This window comes from Thunnus thynnus, chromosome 24, assembly GCF_963924715.1.
Source record: "Thunnus thynnus chromosome 24, fThuThy2.1, whole genome shotgun sequence".
Lineage (NCBI taxonomy): Eukaryota > Metazoa > Chordata > Actinopteri > Scombriformes > Scombridae > Thunnus > Thunnus thynnus.
In genome coordinates, this window is record NC_089540.1 from 11100649 (window position 1) to 11117327 (window position 16679).

At 37.2% G+C, this 16679-nt stretch overlaps 1 protein-coding gene and 1 pseudogene across 1 annotated transcript; both read left to right on the plus strand.

Annotated features, from left to right (window-relative positions):
* Position 1: 1 nt before the first annotated feature.
* On the plus strand, positions 2–15802 carry LOC137177094 (OX-2 membrane glycoprotein-like; annotated as a pseudogene).
* Positions 6451–10035, plus strand: LOC137177446 (OX-2 membrane glycoprotein-like). The gene is made up of 6 exons (XM_067583786.1): positions 6451–6454; positions 6857–7198; positions 7707–8015; positions 8092–8121; positions 8388–8478; positions 9537–10035. The coding sequence occupies exons 1-6, from the start codon at positions 6451–6453 to the stop codon at positions 9589–9591; spliced, it is 831 nt and encodes a 276-aa protein (XP_067439887.1). The 3' UTR covers positions 9592–10035.
* Positions 15803–16679: the final 877 nt, after the last annotated feature.

A 16679-nucleotide genomic window follows, 5' to 3' on the forward strand; every position in this document is an offset into this window, starting at 1 on the left:
TATGCTCCAGGTCACGTGGCAGAGGCTGTTCAAGGATGAGTCCATAAAAAAATTTGGCAACCTACAGCAAGCGGTTTGGACAGCAAGTGAACGAGCCTTACCGGGAAAAACTAATGTTCACAGAGGCATCTCTCAACTCATCATCTATCACTGTGAGGAATATAACATGGGAAGATGAGAGCTGTTATATTTGCTCGTTCAATGTGTATCCAGATGGGTCCCAAAGAAGACATACTTGCCTCACAGTGCAAGGTAAATTACAGGAAGACCATGCATGTAGATGGAAAAAGAGAAAGAATAGTATTTTTAAATTATGAGCAAAAGTTGTACATCTAAAGTTTAAAGTTGGTTGTCTAGAAGAAATGTTATATTCTTGCAGACATGCAGTGGTTGAGGCCCAAAAATTAGACTTTTTGCTTCAAGTTCTGACATTTGAACTTTTTATATGGCCCTGATTCTGTGAATTCAAACCACAAGTACTCAAATGATCAAATAATCTCTTGTGAGAATAGTTGTAAGAATGGCTGAGGTACTCAAAATGTTTCAATTCTCTATCAAGGAATATCCGAGGTGAAAACAGACGTGCAAGTTACAGACAGAGGAAAAGAGGAGGAAGATGTGAAGGTTGTGTTTAGCTGCTCTGCAACAGGTAAACCAGCTCCCTCCATTCAGTGGGTCGTTTCACCTCCTGCGACCAGCTCAGAAGAAACAAAGACTATGACAGCAACAAACAGTGACCACACATTTACCAGCAGTAGCAACATCACACTGAAAGTATCTGCAGACTGGAAAGGAGATGTGGATTGTCTGGTGAACAGTGGAAAGAGGGGACAGAGGCTGCAGAGGATTCCTTTTTCTTTACATCCTGAACATGTGGAGGACAAGGAAGAGAGAGGTATGCATATCAGTCATTTTGTTTCTGTTTTACTGTAACAACAACTGCTGTCTTTAACTAGTATCTACTATAGTTAATTGTAAACTGCCCAATGACAACTACTACACTTTTTCTGATAACCAGTGTCTCTTTCATCAGAAAGGAAGTAACCAGCCTAAGAAGTCCTAGAAAATTCCCAGCAGTATAGTATCTTTGTGAAGCGATGTCACTCTGTCCACAGTGTGATGAGACAGAAACAGGTTTATAATGGGTAAATTTAAGTGACACTGTAATGGTTTCTGCCTTAGATAACCGATACCCCCTGCCAGTGTGGATAAGGCACTGGCAGGAGACTGTTCTCTATCTTTGACCTGGGTATTGAACCCAAAATCTACATGCGAGACCACCTTAGCCTGCTTAAGGAGCCAATATTCAGCTTAGCTTCTATACTCACCAACTGTCATTGGACCACTCTAAAACGGGCCTATTTAGTCAGCCTGACAGCCACATTACAACATAAATGTGTGGGTGCAAATAGGAGTTGGAGGTGTGAAAGTACTCCAAGATGACCCTTTAGCAGGTTATCTCTGGAGGAGGTGCACTTTGTCAGCTGAGGGCACTCACCCGGTTTTATAGGGCAACTTCAATGCACTGACTCTAACATTTTTAGCCAATTCAACATATATAGTAAACCTTTTAACCAGTTATGCTTATTATAGATTCTATGATGAAATTATACCTCTATCAAAGGTGCATCAAATTAATTTTAATCAACAAATCTAGACCTGTTAAAAACTTTTAATTAATAAACATTGCATGTTTATCCTCAGCAATTTCCATTATAAACTTTCAATATCAATAAATTTAGATCTCATGTCAGCCATATCTCAGGAGAGGCATCTTTGCTTACCTTAAAGAGCTACTCAGAAAACCTCAGAGATGAGCACAAGCCAGGAACTTTGGTTGGAGTGTATAAAAATACAAATCAGTTTTATTTGTTTTTTTGTTTTTTTACAAAAATGAGTATTACAAATTGTAAAAAGCAAAAGTTTAAAAAAGGAGAAAAACCCTCACTAGGTTTTAAAGAAGTCAAAAAAGCCTTAAATGCAAAAAGGAACAACGGACGGCAAAAGGCCAAAAAGCAAAAGAGGCAGAAAAAGCCAAAAAGGAAAAAGCCTTGAGACGTCTTTAGCCTCCAGTTTTATATCATTCATCTTAAAGCATCTACATCTCAAAATCCATATATACCGGTAGTCACCAACCAGACCATCAGCAAACTATTGGAAAATTTTTGTTTGCGTTGCACAATACAATTCTTAGAATTCTAATAATATAAGATATTTTCATCATTTCCAAGACTTCACGGTGTTTTTATCAGGGGCAGAAACCACAGCTCGCTTCGCAGGCTACCGACTTCCTGCTGAGCTAAGCAGAAGTTTTAACTTGCACTTCCACAAGTTTAGTTACAGTTCAGCTCAACTGACAATATTTTCCATCATGTGTTTTAGTTAATTGTCAATTTTCATTGAGCCTTAACAGAAAATTATTTTAGGTAGGTTTGGGTGGAGTGTGTCTCGGGCATACTGGGTGAGACCTTTAATGACACTAAAACTGACTTTTGCCAATTTTTGCTCATTATCTCTTATCTAAACAATCTTTTTTGTTTTGGGAGTCTTTCCAAAAGGTAAGAGAGAAATGTTACAGTAGTCTGTGCTTTTTTAGAAGTCATTTTTTTGGAAGATTCCTGTGTATTTTTAAGTCTAACCCAAAGTGAATGTTTTGAGAACAAAAATTGAATCCTGCTGATTTATTCTTGTTTTCCACATTCAAAGTGCAAGAGGTGAATGTTTATTACTGGTTTTATTTACAGTAAACTAAGACAAAAAGCAACATGTTAATTTATTAATATTAGAAATTGAATTACGATAAATAAGTGTGTCTCAAAAACAGCTACGTGTTCCTCTGCTTGTTTTATTCAGTCTAAAGCCCAAATATATTTCATTTATAATGTTATAAAACTTAGGGAATCAGCAAACTAGTTCATTTTTTGTAACAACTTGCTCTATGTGATATTTTTTCAGATCAGCCTCCGTCTTACTTCTCCAGACCTCTTGCATTGACATTGAACCTTCCATTCTCTGCCATTCATCACCTGACCACCAGGTGGCCTCAGACTTCTCCACTGGTTTGCTCACCTGTTCTCACCTGTTTGCCTGATAACTTGAACTTTGAACTGTTAAAGTGCCTTTACCTGATGTGATGTTGTTGTTCCTCCTGACTGGCTTCTGTTAAGCGGATTGTTTCTTTTCTTCATGGGTAAGAGAGAGATGTTACAGTAGTCTGTACTTTTACAGAAGTCATTTTTCTGCCGAAATTGAAGCACAGTGGAGGATTCCTGTGTATTTTTAACTCTAACCTAAACTAAATGTTTTGAGAAGAAATATTGAATCCTGCTGATTTATTCTTGTTTTACACATTAAAAGTGCGACATGTGAATGTTTCTTGCTGGTGAAATGAGGTGGGAAAAAAAGAAAAGAGCTTTCAGAAGAAAAGTCCCTTTTATTTATATATCCTGCCTCATTGTCTGCCTCCATCCTCTTCGCCTTGTACACACACCCGTGACCCTCAGTGTGCTGTTAAAACCTGACAATATGCACGAAACGCAGGATCTTCCGCAAAAAAAAAGAAGAAACCGAATTGTTTCTTTGCTCCGTGGGACACTTAGAGACCAATGCACTGTTTTATATTACATTTTAGAAACAAATCTATGTATCTTACATGTAGGACTATATCAACTCTAGTGATAGTAATGTTGATGATATTAACATTACGAGCTAACGTTTGGGTGACACTTCAAGAGGACACAGAACCACCACAGACAAACGGAGTTAAAAGAGAAAAAGGGAGGACAGACAGGAGGACGTGGACGTTGTGTGAACTGTCTTGGAAAATTAGACAAGGTAAGCATTAGTTTTGTTTGTAAATGTGTCAATATATTTTGTAATTCTATTGTTTTTCTCTGCGGGGACAAGACGATCTGAATAAATATTTGCAAATATGATTGCAAAACAGAAATTATTTGGAGTAAAGACCTAAGAGTCCTCCAAAATCTACTTGCATGGCTTGGACACGTTTTATGATGTCATCCCATTGCTTATTTTGAATTGGTCAGTAAATGGTCACTGCGGTTTCCTTCATGTGATTATTTATGACCATAGATAGATTTTTGTCTTTACATTGAAACCAACAGAGATCAGTGTAGTTGAGTTGAAACTTACAGCAATGATGACACAAGCTGCAGTCATGAAAATCTTTTTTGTTTTGGGAATCTTTGCAAAAGGTAAGAGAGATGTTACAGTAGTCTGTACTTTTATTATTATTCTGCTAAATTTTAAAGCACCGTGGAGGATTCCTGCGTGTTTTTACTTCTAATCCAAAGTGAATGTTTTGTGAAGAAATATTGAATCCTGCTAATTAGGGCCCGAGCGCTGACCAGCGCGAAGCCCTCTTGTTTCCAAAGGAATTATTATTATTATTATTATTATTATTATTATTATTATTATTATTATTATTATTATTATTGCGACTCTTTGACCTCAAATAACTGCTACAAACGTGTACGAAAACTCACCGAAATTGGCGTGCGCGTCAGTTCTGGTGAAAATCGCAGATTTTATGCGTCTCGCAAAAAATGCGGGGAAAAATGGCTCGACAGCGCCACCTAGAAAATTAAGAAAAGCGAGCCCCACGATACAGATCGTCGTAGAACAATGAAATTTGGTGTGCTTATATATCATGACCAGACGCACCAAAAACTCTCTTGGAGCCATACCCTAAATCCGACAGGAAGTCGGCCATTTTGGTTCAAAGTTGCGATTTTCAGGCCAATTTTGCCGTTTTTAGCCCGCGTACTTTAACGAACTCCTCCTAGGGATTTGACCTGAGCAACTTGAAATTCGGTCAGTATCATCTACAGACCTGGGAGATGAAAAGTTATCAAAACGGTGAGTTTTCGACATTGCCTAGGGGGTGTGGTCGGGCGGCGAATTTCGATCCTTCGCCATGAAAATTCAAACGGGCATAACTCCGGCATGCACGATCCTAAGAGACCCAAACCTTTTGTGCTTGGAAAGAGTCCCGTCCTGAACACATTCCTGTGTCAATATTGGATGTAAGTCATAGCGCCACCTACTGGCAACAGGAAGTTACATGTTTTACACTTTGACGCTCTGTGGGTGGCACGGTGATGGGATCCACCTCAAATTTACTCAGAATAGCCTAAAGACCTTGGAGATGGTATATTATGAAGTTGGTGACTTTTCGTCGAAAGGTGTTGCCATGACGACGCGGCGAATTTCGATGTCTCGCCATGAAATTTCAAAGCCTTATAACTTGACTCCACATGGTCTGATCTTTTCCAAATTTCATTTGCTTGTTAAGAGTCCCGGTCTGAACACATTGTCAGGCCCATATTTAGTGAGAGTCATAGCGCCACCTACTGGCAACAGGAAGTATCATGCGACGTTCTTTGTTGTATTGCTCCTAGGAAATTTGGCCGATGCACCTGAAATTGACTCAGCTAAGATGTAAGACCTTGGTGATGCTACATTTAGCAGGTCATGACCCATGACCAAACGCCGTTGCCATGGCGACACATCCTTCGCCATGAAATACGATGCTGTATTTTAGGGACAAGGGATGGGTTTACAGTCACAAAACTTGGCACACATGTCTGGAGCGACACCAGTTAAAATCCTGGATAGGTCATTTGCATAGACGTGACAATATGGCTCAACAGCGCCCCCTTGACAATTTCAAAATGGTAGCCCTGCCTTCCAGATTAACCTAGGAAAAAGAAATTCGGGAGGCTTATGTATCATGTGAAGACGCACAAAAAAGCCTCTTGGAGCCGTATCGTAAGTCCTACAGGAAGTCGGCCATCTTGATAAAAGTGGTCATTTTTCGCGTTTTTTTGACCATTTCGCATACCTTGTATTTTAACGAACTCCTCCTACAGAATTCATCGTAACGACTTCAAAATCAGTGTGTGTCATCTACACTAGTGTGTGATCAAAAGTTATCAAAAGATTTAGTTATCATTTAAGCGTGTGGCCGTGGCGTGGCGTTGAGTTTTGATGTTTCGCCATGACAGGCGAAATTGCTGTAACTTTAGTGTAAATGCTGGAGTCTACACCAAACTGTACATGTTTGATAAGACTCCCAGCCTGAACACGTCTAAATAGCAATATTCAGTCAGTGATGAAAACTGGCTCCATAGCGCCCCCTACGACATTTCAATGCAGCAGCCCCTGCAGCAGGCAGAGTAGGTGATTGAGGATGTGACGTTAATCTCCCCTTGCACTGTCTGAAAACAGCCCAGGTCTGGGGACATCTATATCCCTGTGACAGAAGCCCTTCACCAGTGCCGAGCCCCGACATACGCAAGGACGCGAGGGCCCGATCATCGCTGCTTGCAGCTTTAATTTATTCTTGTTTCCCACATTCACATGCGACAGGTGAATGTTTCTTGCTGCTGACAGTTTTTATTTACAGCAAACTAAGACAAAAAAAGCAACATGGGTAATTAATTAGAAATTTAATTACAATAAATAAGTCTGTCTCAGAAACAGCTACGTGTCCATCTGCCTGTTTTCAACATCTGTGTTCACTACAACCAACCAGCAACACATTTATGAGTTAACATGAAGCTTAAAGTGACTCACATTCTTTTTCATTTTTATCATCACTGTTCAGTCTTTATAATAAAGTTTAGTACTTTACCTGCAGCCTGTCCTACTTTGAAAAGCAAAACTATATTTGCTGAAATAAATCATATTTAATCACTGAGTTGCAGTTTCACCATTACATTATAAATCAATTTGAGCAGTTAAGTATCAATTTATAATAAAATTTGTTGAAATGTTCACATCAACCTAAAGTTCACACACAGTTTAAACCCCATATTTCTTTTCCTCCATGCAGGTCTAACAGATGTGATACAAACACAGCAGACTGTGATGGCAGCAGTAGGAGAAGATGTCCATCTCAGCTGTCAGCTCATGGAGTCTAGAGATGTTCTTCAGGTCACATGGCAGAAACTTTCACCTGATGGGAAGAAGAAGAATCTTGCCAGCTACAACAAACACTTTGGACAAACAGTGAATCCTGGTTTTAAGGGGAAAGTGGAGTTTAAAGATGCTGGACTGCAGAACTGCTCCATAGTTATCAGGAAGGTGATGGAGCAGGATGAAGGCTGCTATCTCTGTTTGTTTAACACGTATCCTGATGGTTCTCTGACAGGCAGAACCTGCCTCCAACTCTATGGTGAGCTCCTTTCTTCACTTTTGAAGACATATTCGTAGTGAATTACAGTTTTAACTTGTTTCACATTGATGGCAGTTAGAAATGATGGCTGTTAAATTGTCTGCTTGACGTCATTTTGCCATGAAATACAAATGCTTCAAACCACTAAAAGCATGTTGTATATACTCTGCATTTCACACATTTTGCATCCAACTGTCATAAAAGCTGATTTTTATTATATCTCAAATGTTAGACATGATGGTCATGATATTTAAATTATATTATAATTGTAACAAATTCCTCAGTTTGTGAAATGAAATGTACTTTAAGGCATAAAAATGAAAGATGCTGCCCTATTGTGCATTTTGTGCACAGGAAACAGAAACAACATATATCACAATGACCAAGAACCCAAAGATTTCTTAAAATGCTTGTTTTATTCAGTCTAAAGCCCAAATATATTTGATGAATAATGTTTTAAAACCGCAACTTGCTCCATGTGATATTTTTTAATGTTTTGTCTTTGCAGAGCTGCATGAACCCATTCTACAAATCAGAGAATCAAACTCTACTGAAGAGACAGTTGTGTCCTGCTCGGCCACAGGTCGTCCTGCTCCCACAGTAACTCTGAATGTCCCACAACAAGACCTCTACTTCACTCACAACAGCACAGTCAGTGTCACCAACACCAACGGTACAGTCACCGTCACCACTACAGCTGTGCTGTCTGGTTTCCATGGAAACGGTGCACAAGTTGGATGTGCAGCACGACTGCTCTCAGTCCCTGAAATCCAAGTGTTTAAGAAGATTCCTGCAGTGAAACCATCACCAACTGATGGTCAGAAACACTTCCAAAACCACAGATTTATAAATTGATTATCACTTTATGATTCTGATTGGATTTCATTTTCCAGATTTTGATGAGGAATCTGGATCCAATAAGAGTAAGTTAATCTTAAAGTTGTCTCAAGTTTCACATCTCATCAAAATTCACATTTAAACTGTAGTTGCTTTATGAATGTTTAGTGTTTCATATCACATTTTTTCCTCTTTTTCCTCATAGATTTCACTTTGATCATTACATTGATCACAGCAGATATCTGTGATCCAGATAATGTTCACATGGTCTCCTGTCACTAACATCCACTTCCCATTTGATAGTTGCATTATGAATGTTGTTCCATATGACAAATGTTCCTCCTTTTTTCAGGTTCCACTGTGATCATTGTGTTTGTGGTGTTGGCCTGTGGTTGTGTTGCTGCAGTCATCGCTGTCCTGCTTAAACGAAAATATAACAACAGGTAAGTCTTTCAGTCAATATCTATTGTAATACTTGTGTCTGAGTTAATATTGAAATGAATGTTTGTTCAGCTTTAACTTTTCTTAAATCCTTCAATTTGTCACAATGGGACTCAGAGATGAATGAGATGCCCCAAGCAGCGATTAAAGACACTTATGAGTAACACACTTTCATACTATCATCATTCACTTGCATATATTTATCATGTATTCCTAATTATTTCTGATCAGCCTCCATCCTGTTGTGTATTGTCACTTATTTTGATTCTCACTAACTTGCCTCTTTGTCAAATCAGTTTTATTTTTGTAGCCCAAAGTTGCAAATTTGTCTCAGAGAGTTTTACAATCAGTACAAAACATGTTTATTCACATTAAGAGGATACACAGACAGGTGTGTTGCAGCTGCAGGTGTTAGAAACATGATTGGTCATCCAGCCAATCTCAGCCATTTGACTAACCCACCAGGCCAGGGAAGAGTAAAAGTTGAAGTACAGTAAAGTTAGGTTTGTGCATTCAGAAACTTCTGTTACTCACCGCTGGCTGTGATAACATATTAGGGAATGACAGGTATTTAACTAGTTAGTAATGTAGAATTTTCTTTTGTAACTTTGTCTTATTATCTGATGTGTCAGCTCAGCTAACATTAGTCATTGAACATACATGAAAAAAGCTATCGTAAATGCAAGCCAGGAGGCAAAATTAATTTGTAAAGTCACTTCTCTTGTGGTTTTTAAATAGTCATAGACAAAGACAAAGATGAAATTACACTGAATGTAAATAGTGAATGTGTATGATTCCTGTAAGATTCTGGTTTTCTGTAAAACTATGAGCATTTAATTTATTTTTTCTTGATTACATATTAAATGTTTCTGAACATGAATACTTTCTCATAATCTTCATTTCTCATCAAGCAGTGGTTTTGTTGCTTCCTCTTAACTTGGTGTTAGATTTTTTTGTGTTGAGTTAAGAAGAAATTTATAACAGGAACTGTGTTGATGTTTTCACATCAACCTAAAGTTCACACACAGCTTAAACCCCATATTTCTTTTCCTCCATGCAGGTCTAACAGCTCTGAGACAAACACAGCAGACTGTGATGACAATTCTGCCTTGTGACTCCACCAAGTATTTTGTAAATTCTTGTTGTTTTACACCAATTTATCCTTGTATACATCCATATTTTTGTAAAAATTTAAATAGATTCTGGTTTTGTTCTTTGCGCTATTCTCTGCTGCTTATTTCCTTCTTTTTTATTTTTTGTCACACAAACCTAGTAGCAGCAGAGATGAAATTACAGATCATTGAATGTAAAAAAAAATAACATGCAACAAAATAAAGAAACCATCAGAGGAAAGCTTCAATCTAGTAATTTTCAAGATTGACATTTATTGGTAGATCCTCAGATACATGTTAGACTTTGTGTGACATGAAACATTTTTCTCCTTCCTCTGTGATTTTTGGAAAGTGTTGGTTAAAATTGGTATTACTGCTAATGCTGCCACTGCTATTATGTCTTCTAATGCTAATGAAGACAACAATAAAGGAGCTATCAAACCTTCATTTTCTTTATAATGTCATTAATTCCCAACTGTGCCTCAATGTCTGCTGCAGATTTTTTCATAAGTAATTTGACAACATGGCCGCTGGAGGTCGCTGTTTATACAGATTTACTGTGGAAGTGTTGAGACATGAAGTTACTAAATCCAGGATAGTCTATGTCAGAGCCATATAGAGATGTATACAACTGAATATGTGGCATTTTCATACAGTGTGGAAAAGTTTTCTTCTGTTCTCTGAAGCTAGTTGGTTACATTTGTCTCATTTACAGTCATTTACATAATACTTTGGCTAATTACCCTTCTGAGCTTGTCTGCATAATGCTGACAACATAGCAGGAAGAGCATGATAGTCATCCATTTCAAATATTGCCAATATTGACACTGACAAATTGTACATTCATCCAGTATGTGCAGTAAATGTATTGTTATAGCCCACAGGTAGGTAGACACAGCAAAAGTCAGTAACTTCAATGTGTGATTGTGCTAGTAATGCAGATTTATCTTCTTTATAGATAAGAAAAGTACCCTGCTGTCCACACTCATCCACATATTTATGACAGTTGGACATTTAAGCCAAATAACACTTTCAGTTATTTAGTTATTTAGTACTCAGCAGTGGAGGAGCTTCATGCACACTACTCTGCACAGTTTTGCCTTTTCTCCTTTTTCACCTGCTGAGAAGAATTTTTGGTGTTCAGACACCTCAACTCACCAGTGTGGTGAAATGACATACAGCAACATTTTGATCCAAAACATAAAAAATGAAAAGGCTCATTTACATTGATCAATCATCACATCTCTGTTGAGCAGCTGATGAACTCGACACAAGATGACAAAAATTAGTGTTTTAAGTCTGTTTCCATTTGTTTAATGATTTGATGAATAATTACCACCAATGCACATACACAGAGTATAAAAATATTATAAAATGTATCAATTTAATGTTGTGATAAACTATCATTTTCATTTTTTAATTGTAGATTGTTTTGATCTGTCAATAATTAGTCCTCCTCATTCTTTATGCAAATTCTGCATTTTAAATGCTCATTGAACATCATATCTTATGCTTCAAAGTTTGTTTTTTTTCTTCGTAGTGGCCAATTAAAAATAGATTTGAACAGATGAAAGAAAACAAGAACACCACAATGAGAAACAGATGAGAGCTAGAAAGCCCTCAGAGGGTCACACACACATATAAGGGGGCCTGACTTGTTGTGGCCTTGCAGACTGCAGACGGAAACTTGCTGCTTAATAAAATCATGTCAGTGTTTCTCATCTGTCACATCAGATATCAGTATTACTGTAGCCTACAATTCATTACTTTATTATGATTTACCTGCACCAGAAACATTTACATCTCCAACATCGTATTACTCATAAATCCTTTCATCAAAATAGCATATAGGAAAGGATTATGCATATTTAACATATATAAATGTTTGTGTTTTCAGCCTCTCACATCATATACAACAAAATATAAAAAAGGAAGAAAACTGAATTGGCCTCTATAGTTTTGAATAATACTGTAGTGAACTTAGGTTGTAGTTTCTTGTGAGGGCTGTGACAACTAATCAAAGACTGATGGGTTTCACCTGATCTGAACTGTTGCCGCTGACAGACTCTGTGAGCTGATCGTTCTCAGCTGGTCTCGATTGCTGAGATGACGAACTGGTAAATGAGAGCCGAGCGAGCGGGAATGTGTTTACTATGGGAGGCTGGTTAGCTGGGGGAAAGACTGTCTGAAGGAGGGTTATGTCATAGCTTCACCAGTCCTATCCTCGGTCCACTAAGAACACGCTGTTGTCTGATGAACTCATCTGTGTAAAATAAAGTCTATATTCTCCGTACATCGTTGTAAGTGTGTGTTGTTCTCAGATCTCTGACACCGGCATAAAACAAGCTTTTCTTTTAAATCAGTTTCTCAAACAGAGCAACAAAGATCACATCAACTTTAAACACACGTTCATCTTAGCAATAGGACTACAGTATATGTTTTCTTACAGGCTTACAGGCGCACATCTTTTGGCGTATCGATGAGCAAAATCCCACACCAGCCTCTTTAAGTTCAGATCCTTTGAGAGGGATCTTTCAGCACTTGCGACACTCACAGGTAGAATAAGAAATTGTTTAAAAGTGCGCCGGAAATAGTTTATGGGGGACACTAATGCACGTCTAAATGCGCGTCTAAATGAGATGACTTGTTCTGGAAAACAGATAAAAGTCAACTCCAACAGCGAACCTGCATCGATGCTGACTTACTGAGGACCTGCAACGCCTGTTGTGTTCGTCATGGAGGCTCTGCGTACAAATGTTAAGTTCCGTGCGACAACCTGTACCAACATTTACTAGTAATCTGCTCAAACTAACACAGACATTTAATATTGCCACGCAGATGTTAAAAACTTAAAGGTTACATTGTATTTAGATCAAATACACCATTCTCTAGTCTAGAAAACAGTAGACATGTTTATTTGATTGTAACATGTTGCATATTTACAGGGAATGTTGCTAAAAAACAAGCCGCTTATAAACATAAGAATGCAAAAGGAAAAGATGTTTACAAAGAAAAGAAATGCAACCAAAGAGTCTTGGGAGTAAATCTGGTATTATTATATATGTATGTGTAGTATTGTATATGATGAAATCTACCTATATGTTTGAAATTAGTGTCATTTTTTATTTCAACAAAACTGGTTTGGACAGGAAGTTTAATTTATTTCCATGGAACATTAATACATTTTAAAAAGTTTGACAGTCCCTTTGTGTATCCTTCATATCTCCAGAGACAACGAAGTTCACAACCTCTGGTTATTATATCCCAGTTAGTGACTACAAATGTATAAAGGAAAAGGTAAACACATTTATTGTCTCAGGAGGAAAACATTCATTAATGTTTGTGCACAAATGTAATTACCACAGATAAATTCTGTTAATGCACAACAGGCTTTCAGTAATACTTGCAGTGTTACTGTACCATTGTATTGCCATTTACATGTGAAATTTAGCAAATAACAACATAACTCGGGATATGTGATGTAAATAATGACGCTAGAAGGAAAACTTTTTTGAATTGCATCATAGCGTGGTCTTTAAAAATTGAACTGAAGAGACAGTTGTGTCCTGCTCGGCCACAGGTCGTCCTGCTCCCACAGTAACTCTGAATATCCCACAACAAGACCTCTACTTCTCTCACAACAGCACAGTCAGTGTCACCAACACCAACGGTACAGTCACCGTCACCACTACAGCTGTGCTGTCTGGTTTCTATGGAAACGATGCACAGGTTGGATGTGCAGCACGACTGCTCTCAGTCCCTGAAATTCAGGTGTTTGAGACGATTCCTGCAGTGAAACTGTTTTCAGTTCTTGGTGAGAAACACTTCCAAAACCACAGATTTATAAACTGATGATCACTTTATGATTCTGATATTTGTTTTTCTTTCTTCAGGTTTTGATGATGAATCTGGATCCGATAAGTGTAAGTTAAACTTAAAGTTGTCTCAAGTCAAAGTTCACATTTAAACTGTAGTTGCTTTATGAATGTTTAGTGTTTCATATCACATTTTTTCCTCTTTTTCTCATAGATTTCACTTTGATCGTTGCATTGGTCGCAGCAGTGGTCGTTGTTTGTGTTGCTGTAGTCGTCACTGTCCTGCTCAGACGTAAACATAAGAACAGGTAATTTCAACTCTCAACTCAATATCTGTCTTGTTGTGATACCAGTAAATGTTCTTAAATCCTTCATTCTGTCACACAGGGATGCTGAGGAGATGGAAATGACACAAGAACCAATCGAAGACCCTGATGAGTAAGACAATTTCATAATTATTCATTTGTTTATATTTATTATTAATTGCTTCTTCAGAAAATTATTTAATCTGTCTTCTCTTTGTCTGTTATGGTTAGGGTTAGGGTTAGTATTTAAGTTCCTTTCTGTCTCTATATCTCTCTAACTAATGTGTTATTTATACATGAAGCTGATTCTGATGCACTTTACTCTTCATGGTCCATTGTGTACTCATAGTCAGCCTGTTTATCCACATAACTGTTAACTGTCAGAGTCATTCAGTGATAGAAATATGTATGACGTATTGTAATAATGCGCGTGGAAACTGACTCATGTCTTTATGTTTTTATCTGAAGGTGAATCTGGAGAATGAACAGATCAGGAAACGGTCACCTGAAGAAAGATCCAAAGGGGGAGAAACCAGAACCATCATCTTCCACAGTTAGAAGTCTATTTAGTGACAAACAACCAACAAGACTGTAGTTTCAATATGAAGTCAGTCAGACTTGAACAAAGCTGGATCAAAGCATGTGTTGGTAAAATGTTCAGACATTGTAACAGAACCAAAAAGTGTCCTGAACAAGATGAATCTCTCATCTTATATCTCCAGATCAAAAACATTAATGTACACAGAGGTTTTGATGTTTTTGTATTATTTTTTACCATATTTTTGTCATAACATTTTAAACTTTTTAAGACAAAATAAATAATTGAATGTTTCCTTTGACTTTGTTTCTCTTCTTTCTTGCTGTTTGTTGGGACTTTAAACTTTACCAAGTATTTTGTAACATCTATAATATAATTCTGATATATTGTTTTACACCAATTTGTTGTTGCCTCATCAATTTTTTTTAAAGTGAAATGGTTATAACTTTTGGTTTTGTCCCTTGCACTGTTTACTGCTTATTTTCTTTTTAGATTTTTTTTTATAAAATGAATTTTGCCGAAGATGAAATTACACTGAATGTAAATAATGAATGTGTATTATTCCTGGAAAGATGGAGTTTTTTCTATAAAACTATCTTCTCTACTTTGTATTTGTCTTTTTATGTAAATATTTTTATATGTATATTTATATATATGTTTATTCAACTTGGTGTTAGATGTGTTTGTGTGTCACAACTACTGTCTCAGTCCTGCTCATTTAGTCCTTTCTGTCTCTGTCTCAGCCTCCAGCCTCCTTCTTACTTCTCCAGACCTCTTGCATCGACATTGAACCTTCCATTCTCTGCCATTCATCACCTGACCACCAGGTGGCCTCAGACTTCTCCACTGGTCTGCTCACCTGTTCTCACCTGTTTGCCTGATAACTTGAACTTTGAACTGTTAAAGTGCCTTTACCTGATGTGATGTTGTTGTTCCTCCTGACTGGCTTCTGTTAAGAAGATTGTTTCTTTTTTTCATGGGTAAGAGAGAGATGTTACAGCAGTCTGTACTTTTACAGAAGTCATTTTTTTGCTGAAATTGAAAGCAGTGTGGTGGATTCCTGTGTATTTTTAACTCTGTTAACACTGTTAAAGTCTGACACTTTGCACGAAACACAGGATCTTCTGCAAAAAAAAAACAAAAAAAAAAAAAAAGAATGAAAGGAACCTGATGTTACCGAATTGTTTCTTTGCTCCGTGGGACACTTTGAGACCAATGCGCTGTTTTATATTACATTTTAGAAACAAATCTATGTATGACTATATCTATTCTAGTGATAGTAATGTTGATGATATTAACATTACGAGTTAACGTTTGGGTGACATTTCAAGAGGACACAGAACCATCACAAACAAACGGAGTTAAACAAGAAAAAGGGAGGACAGACAGGAGGACGTGGCCGCGGTGTGAACTGTCTTGGAAAATTAGACAAGGTAAGTATTAGTTTTGTTTGTAAATGTGTCAATATATTTTGTAATTCTATTGTTTTTCTCTGCGGGGACAAGACAATCTGAATAAATATTTGCAAAGATGATTGCAAAACAGAAATTATTTGGAGTAAATATCTAAGAGTCCTCCAAAATCTACTTGCATGGCTTGGACACGTTTTATGCTGTCATCCCATTTGCTTAATTTTTCTCTGACGTGACAACTGTAGAGCCAGAATTGGTCAGTAAATGGTCACCGCAGTTCCCTTCATGTGATTATTTATAACCATAGATAGATTTTTGTCTTTACATTGAAACCAACAGAGATCAGTGTAGTTGAGTTGAAACTTACAGCAATGATGACACAAGCTGCAGTCATGAAAATCTTTTTTGTTTTGGGAATCTTTGCAAAAGGTAAGAGAGAAATGTTACAGTAGTCTGTACTTTTATTATTATTCTGCTAAATTTTAAAGCACCGTGAAGGATTCCTGCGTGTTTTTACTTCTAATCCAAAGTGAATGTTTTGTGATGAAATATTGAATCCTGCTAACTTATTCTTGTTTCCCACATTAAAACTGCGACAGGTGAATGTTTCTTGCTGCTGACAGTTTTTATTTACAGCAAACTAAGACAAAAAAGCAACATGGGTAATTAATTAGAAATTTAATTACAATAAATAAGTCTGTCTCAGAAACAGCTACATGTTCCTCTGACTATTTTCAACATCTGTGTTCACAACAACCAACCAGCAACACATTTATGAGTCAACATGAAGTTTAAAGTGACTCACATTCTTTTTCATTTTTAACATCACTGTTCAGTCTCTATAATAAAGTTTAGTACTTTACCTGCAGCCTGTCCTACTTTGAAAAGCAAAACTATATTTGCTGAAATAAATCATATTTAATCACTGAGTTGCAGTTTCACCATTACATTATAAATCATTTTGAGCAGTTAAGTATCAATTTATAATAAGATTTGTTGAAATGTTCACATCAACCTAAAG